General features: G+C 41.3%; 1 protein-coding gene across 3 annotated transcripts in view; it reads left to right on the forward strand.

Moving 5' to 3' along the window:
* kdm8 (lysine (K)-specific demethylase 8) overlaps window positions 1-5,273 on the forward strand; it is a 41,795-nt gene extending 36,522 nt beyond the window's left edge. For all 3 annotated transcript variants that reach the window (XM_043711662.2, XM_087997787.1, XM_043711660.2), the window contains exons 4-8: window positions 677-809; window positions 1,619-1,669; window positions 1,807-1,956; window positions 3,383-3,475; window positions 3,848-5,273. In XM_043711662.2, coding sequence (XP_043567597.1) covers window positions 677-809; window positions 1,619-1,669; window positions 1,807-1,956; window positions 3,383-3,475; window positions 3,848-4,012 — 592 coding nt within the window. In that variant the 3' untranslated portion in view covers window positions 4,013-5,273. The remainder of the gene's footprint in view (window positions 1-676; window positions 810-1,618; window positions 1,670-1,806; window positions 1,957-3,382; window positions 3,476-3,847) is intronic.
* The last annotated feature ends 2,414 nt before the right edge of the window (window positions 5,274-7,687 follow it).

Here is a 7,687-nt window from a genome sequence, read left to right on the forward strand (position 1 = left end):
ATTAAATAAAAACAGTAAAATGCCATATAATTGCAACAATACAGTACTAATTATGTACCATTGTTCTGTTGTAAAGGACATTTTTCTGGAGCTGCAGTACACCTTTGGGGTGGATGTCTGATTAATGAGCACTTATTATCCTATCTGCGGTAACCTTACAGCGTAGTGATACCATGCATCATGGTAACGACAGACCAGTCATTTTTCTTCTGTTAACAATATGCAGGTCCTTACAAATCAAAGCAAAGCAGCATTGCATTGAGACATTTGCTTGTGCTCTATCAGGAGAACACACTGTGGGGAGAGACTAAGTACTGTACAGGATTAAGCGCTGATATTTTTACCTCAACAAATAATTCCAAAATAGGCTGATGGAAAAGTACTCCCCATTAGAGGGGAGTATTGGTGGTGTAGCATCTCTGTCTTTCACTCAGAGATTTATTTGGTTCTACCATCATTCTAGATAGAATCAACAGTTTTCTGCTGCTAGAAATTTCAAACTGCATTGAGAAAACTTCAGTACATATTTAACCAATTATGTAAGTGCCCTGGGAGTGTTGAATTTGTAACCAGATCCTGGCATTCTCAGGATTGAAGTCCTCCAATATGTTGTTACTTGTAATCAGGCCCAGATATCCTGGGTTTCATAGAGAAATTGACTGACTGTTCTTCACAGCGTGGAGTACATCCGTGACATTGCAGGCTATCGCACTGTGCCAGTAGAACTGGGTTCTCGTTACACCGATGAGCAATGGTCCCAGACACTGATGACTGTGAATGAATTCATTGAGAAGTATGTTTTGGACCAGGTTAGTTTCTTGACATCAATTGTTGTTTAAAGCCATTGTGTTCCTAGAGTTAAATAATTTTGAAAGCTGGCTAATATATCCATACTATCTGCAATATAATTTAAATTGCATATCAATGTTTTTGAAGATGAGGAATAATGGTACAGAATTTATAGATTTTGAAAACAGGTTGTCCATGGAAAAGCTTAAGAGTGTTAACTCAAGATACTCATGCTTCCAAGGAACTCACTTTCTATATCTACACATGATATCTGTTCCCTTCCATGCCTTTGTTACTTCAAGGGTCACCCTATTTTTCTTTAATTCCCTGCAGTCATCCATCTTAGATCTGCTTCTTATTGTCACTCATTGCGTACTCACCATTATATCCTGATCTCGAGAATTCTCAACCTTTTGGTTGCACACTCTCCTTAAAGCTTCCTAAACTCCATCCCACCATCCATCGCCTTGGTTCTGCTAACATCATTCACATTTTATCTTAATCTGCACTGCTCAGCTGCCCTCTGCTCCATGATACCTTGCTGTCTGTGGAGAATACTGTACTGTGACTGCTGGATGATTTTATTATCAAATAAACCCAGCCTTGCATAATGGCAGCAAGTCTGTTCTGGAACTCTAGCTAACTGAGTGATTCTAACTTGCAATTTAGCTGGAGATCTTGGTGTGTTTCCTGGAACTATTTCCACATAAATGGAGTTATTGACCACTGAGTATGTATGGAGCTGATGGAGTATGTGGTCCATGCTATGTTACTTGCCCAGTCACCAATGTGTAACATGTAATCACCGACTTCCTGATTCTTCCTGTAGGTGGAGCAGGAGCCCATTGGATATCTAGCACAGCATCAACTATTTGAACAGGTGAGGCTCTTTCTCTGCACAGACTATTCCATAACTGCCAGTATCATCTTGTCAAAGCATCCACTGTTTGTGTAAATGCAGATAGAGTTGACTTTTTACATGTTGAGCTGGTTAAATTAGTTTTATCTTTTCTGTAGATCCCAGAGTTACGAGAGGACATCGACATACCAGATTACTGTTGTCTAGGAGATGGTGATGAAGATGAGATCACCATAAATGCCTGGTTTGGGCCAATAGGAACAATTTCCCCCCTACACCAGGATCCACAACAAAACTTCCTAACACAGGTTAGTGCAGAAACAAAATCAATATATATTGTAAATACAAGGCAACATTGTAGTAAGAAAGAACCAGATTAGAGCATCTGCAGACTTCACTTTCTCCTCAAAGAACCACATTAGGGTGAGTTGTCTAGAGTAATGGCTAAACTGCGGTCAGATCCAAGGAACAGCCAAAATCCATCACTAAGAGCAGGACCAAAGTTAAAAAGAATTGGAGAAAAGCTGAAGTTTGTCGATAACAACTTAATCACTTCTGAAGAATAGTTATATTGGACTTGAAACATTTAACTCTGTTTCTCTGTCCATAGATGCTATCAGACCTGTTGAATTTCTCTCACATTTTCAGGTTTTATTACAAAATTCTGGCATCCACAGAATTTTCCTTTAACTTTTGAATTAAGCTGAAAATGTGTTGCTGGAAAAGCGCAGCAGGTCAGGCAGCATCCAGGGAACAGGAGAATCGATGTTTCGGGCATAAGCCCTTCTTCCTGAAGAAGGGCTTATGCCCGAAACGTCGATTCTCCTGTTCCCTGGATGCTGCCTGACCTGCTGCGCTTTTCCAGCAACACATTTTCAGCTCTGATCTCCAGCATCTGCAGACCTCACTTTCTCCTTTTGAATTAAGCAACAACATTGAGGGGACAAATCCGATTAAGCTGCAATAACTAGGGTAGTTTTCATACACCACCAACAACAAGCCATGCTGGCTGCAAAGTGCAAGCAAAACCCCAGGAGTATTTAATAAAATGACTGGACTAAAAAAGAACCAAGATTACCATTGCCTGTATAGTGAAATATTGATTGCTGATGCTATTTTAGGAGTTTAAAAGTCTACATGTTCTAGATGGAAGTGAAACGTGAAGAAGGTGGGGAGTTTGTCAGCATAAACATGTCATATAGTCTGTGCCATTTAAATTTTTTGCAACTTCAGTTTGAATCAGATGATTTTCTGGCCACCAGGCTTGCTCTAGTTGGTGGCTGCTTTTCACAGTAGATGAGAATCCAATATCATCGTGGAAACTATGTTGTGACTTCTACAGTGCAACCAAATGTTAATCAAGTGGGATGTTGAATGGTTGTTAGCATTCTGTTGATGATGTACCTAATCAGGAGGTCTTGTCACTTACAGACTGTTAGAAGGATTAGATGTTAATTTGTAAGGAATGATTCAATTTGAACTACATTCCAGCCAAGCAGAAAATGTTAGTTTTCTAGTAGGAGATCTTGTAAAACTTTCCCTTCTGTGAGCGTATATTTGAGTCTGTGTGCATGTTTCTGTATGCGCACACTCACCAATTGTCTGAATTCGCAAAGAAAGAATGACCAATTGTGTTAGGCCCGAGAGGCACTGCTGACATCACTAAGAGCAGGTAAACAGTCTACTATAAGGTTCCTTCTGTGTGAAAATGCTAAACCATTCTGTCTCTGGCAGGTGGTGGGTCAGAAATATATCCGCCTGTATTCCCCAGCAGAGACTGGAAGACTGTATCCTCATTCAACCCAACTATTGCACAACACCAGTCAGGTAAGAAAGCAGCTTTGAGTTTGGGAGAAGCTAAAGTACTGGATTGGGTTCCTACAGAAGTGGGCGGAGAGGGGTGATGTCATTGGGATTAATATAACCTTAGTTATGGGGCAGATATATGATCAGAGGTTTAGTTAAGGGAATGTAGGGCAGAAGATGAATAAAGTCTGGCACAGCTTGAGATAGTTACCTAGATGGGTAGTCATGCAGTGGCTTGTGGATATAGGGTTGGAGACAGGGATTGAGGCAAGTGAATGGATGAGTGGACCATGTTAATCTGTTGGTCTTCGCTAACTCTGTACACATTGTCTTTCTGATTGGGCTGATAAACTGATCCCAACTTCAGTTAATGAACAATTTTGTTATTTTCAGGTGGATGTGGAGAACCCAGATTTGGTCAATTTTCCAGAGTTTAAATTTGCTGATTTCCAGGAATGCGTACTGAGGCCAGGAGAGGTCCTGTTTATCCCAGTGAAGTACTGGCATTATGTGAGGTCACTGGACATCAGCTTCTCTGTCAGCTTCTGGTGGTCCTGACTCTTCCATTCCACGTAAGATGAAATGTGAGCCATTGAGTTGTGGGAAGTTTCTCACTCCTGGAACTAAATGTGACAGAAGAGAATTTCTACAGCCAACCTGGAGAGGAGAGAACCAGAAAGGAAAAAACAGAGGGGGAATGAGGCTGAAAAAGAATAAGAGAAATGAAAGAGAGATGCAGACTGATTGAGAAAGCGATAGTGAGATGAATAGAAAGGGAAAGAGAGAGAAAGCAAGAGAAAAACAAGAGATGGTCTGACATCATATACAAACTTTGAGCATTAATCTGCAATTGATCAGAAAGTGAATTTCTCAGTGCAGCTGCTGATCTTTCCCTCAGATTAAACCACATCTCATCATCAGGACCAGATCACAGCTGAATGTGGTTTATATGATTTCTTCTGGGTGTGCGGTGATAGATCAGAGATTTTTCCAGAACTGGCAACAAACATTTCTTTGGTTACACCACCAAGCAACTGCTAAAGAATCTTGTGTATGCAGAATGCTGTAAAATGTTCTCTTAATTAGGTGTAAGGGCAATGTATTCTCACTGGGAGAGGAGAAATTCTTTAAATGCAGAAAACCTCCAGTGTAAGTATGTAAAACTTGGAGATACAGTCCAAAGAGGTGCTTCATTTGTAACATCAGCACCTAATGCTGAAGAGTTCCCTATCAATTCACCCAGCAAGAGAACCCACACAGTGGTGTCCTTTAATGATTTGCCATTCTTCCTGCTCCAACTTTGGCCACAGTTTAAACAGCATTAGCACTGGCTAGAATATCCTTTGGCTGAAGAGTTTAATAATTTCTCTGCTCAGTAAATGTAAAAGATCCCTGGCACTGTTCAATGATCAGTGTTCTCTCCAAGTCCTTCCCTTAACCAGCAGATTAATTGGATAATTTGTCTCCCTGCTGTTCGTTAGTATTTTGCTCAGTGCTAATGGACCACTTTAATTCCCCACAGAATAACATTGACTGGTACAAAGTAATCCATCACTTGTGAAAGATTTTAAGACATTTCTGAGACATGCAGTGTGCTCAATACATGTTCCTTCTCAATGTGTGGTTTGTTTAACATTATTTTGGAAACGGAAACATGGGTTATCATAGTTCACTTAACTGTTTCTGGATAGTAACTGGTAATAGAGCTAGAAGCTCATCCTTTGTGTATTTCACCAAAAATGATCTTTGCTTTATCACTGAAGTTTGCCTATTATCTGTAGTGAAAAGAAGAATTAAATCGAAAGCAATGCTGTACTGACACCTGGTGCCAAGTGTGTGCATTATAATGCTGTTCGAGACGCTGCATAAAGTCTGAGGCCTGCGTTTTTTCCTTGGAAGAGTGATCTCTAGTATTCAGTTCTCTGCTTAACTGATAGTAGGTTGAGAAAATAAGTGGTAACAGATCTTATTGAATTATTTTATGGTATTGTTAACATAACTCAGATTTGAGTGTGTGTTGCTGGAAAAGCACAGCAGGTCAGGCAGCATCCGAGGAGCAGGAAAATCGACTTTTCGGGCCGGGGCCCTTCATCAGGAATGAGGCTGGGAGCCTCGAGGGTGGAGAGATTAAATGAGAGGGGGTGGGGCTGGGGAGAAGTTGGCTAATAAGTGCAGTAGGTGGAGGTAAAGGTGACAGGTCGGAGAGGAGAGTGGAGCAGATAGGTGGGAAGGAAGACTGACAGGTGGGCAGGTCACGCGGGTGATGCTGAGCTGGAAGATTAGAACTGGGGTAAAATGTGGGGGGGGTGGAGAAGGGAAGGAATGAGCAAACTGGTGAAGTCCACATTGATGCCCTGGGGTTGAAGGGTTCCGAGGTGGAAGATAAGGCATTCTTCCTCCAGTCTCCCAGCCTCATTCCTGATGAAGGGCTCCAGCCTGAAACGTCGATTTTCCTGCTCCTCAGATGCTGCCTGACCTGCTGTGCTTTTCCAGCAACACATCTCAATTCTGATCACCTGTAGACCTCACTGTCTCAAAGTAACCAAGGTTCCTGGTCTACCCAATTGCTGTCCTGAAAAACATTGTGTTTGAGAATGTTGGGTGAAGACAGGATCTGGCTAAACTATGTTTCTCCCATGGTTGAATAATCTCCCAGTACTAACTCCCCAGGCTCCCGTTAGTGGTCGTTCGTTTGTGAGATTTCAGAACGCTGCTACAGATGAAACCGTGGACATGTGCTGGGTCCTGAAATTCAACTCAAATATTCTGCTCAGAATTGCTTGTCTTTTTTGCTACAATTCTCATTGCCTCCACAACACTCAGTGTGGGCATGATTTACTGATGTGATATATATCAATATGTGTATGAGAAACATTTAGCCCCAATCACTTTCTGGTTGTGTTTCAGTCCTATTTCAAGTAGTGTTCATGCACTCAGTTAGCTCCAGACTCTCAGCTTAATCTCTGACTCAACTTCCTATGACAATTAAGCAATGTTTAATCAGAAATCTTCTGAGAGATATGATGCAAGGGTACTAATAGCACAGAGATCTTGTTTTTGAGTAAGAAGGCCAGGAGTGTTAAAACAGTCACCAGTATATGTACTTGATCAATAGTTATCTGCCTTCATTACCATTACACTCTGGCCTGCTCACTGATCTGTGAGTAAGAATAAAATCAATTACAGACTGAGAACAAAAAAATTCCTCATGAAGGGCTTATGCCCGAAACATCGATTTTACTGCTCCTCGGATGCTGCCTGAACTGCTGTGCTCTTCCAGCACCACTAATCCAGAATCTGGTTTCCAGCATCTGCAGGCATTGTTTTTACCAAAAAAAATTCTAACAGGTTCCAAATTCTAGTTTGTGTCTGTTTAAATTCGGACTGTCAGGACTTCATTTCATTCTGAAGTTTTTCTGTCTTTGTTGCCTATGGACTGATGATACAATTTTCCACAGCAGTGTTTCTGATATGTGATCCTTTTCCTTCAACCCATTTTCATTTCACACTTCTCACATTTCCTCCCCTAATAAACTCTTTCCTACAACTATAATAGAGTTCTCTTCACTCTCACCTTCTACCCCACCTGTCTCCATATGCAAGCCATTTTCTTCGGCTCCATTCTGATAACACCACCAAACACATGTTACCCTGCCCTCCCCTCTGAGCATTCTGAAGGGGCTATTCCCTCCTGGCACCCAAAAGCCTGCAGTTTTTTTCCCTTCATTAGTTTGCTCATTCTGCACACGAGCTGTAAACTATTAATTTCTAAAGCTTAACATTAGCTATAATCATTCCCATTGTAATGTAATCTATCTCTATCTCTAATACATGCTCGTTTTAAGCATGGTTTTAAGCATGCAATTAAGGTTGGGCATCCATGAGGCACTGTGGACTATCAGCAGAATTGTACTCCTCCACAATTTGCAAACTCATGGCCTAGCATATCCCCCATTCAACCATTACCTTCAAGCCAGGGCCTTTATGAGAGTGTGCAGGACAGCATGCTAGGACTAACACCAGGCACATCACATCTACAAATGACGTGATAACCTGTGAAGCTTCCAAACAAGATTATTTGCATGCCAAAGAGCATAAACCAGGGATAGGCTGAGCTAAACCACCCTGCAACCAATGAATCAGAACAAAGATCAATAGTCCTGCCATTAGGGTTGACATTAGAATGGCAAATATTCAAAGAGCAACAGGTGAACTGCAGCAATTGTCTATTCC

This window comes from Chiloscyllium plagiosum, unplaced genomic scaffold (genome assembly GCF_037043375.1).
Source record: "Chiloscyllium plagiosum isolate Xiang-an unplaced genomic scaffold, Cpla_swu_hap1 HiC_scaffold_20, whole genome shotgun sequence".
NCBI classification, from domain to species: Eukaryota; Metazoa; Chordata; class Chondrichthyes; order Orectolobiformes; family Hemiscylliidae; genus Chiloscyllium; species Chiloscyllium plagiosum.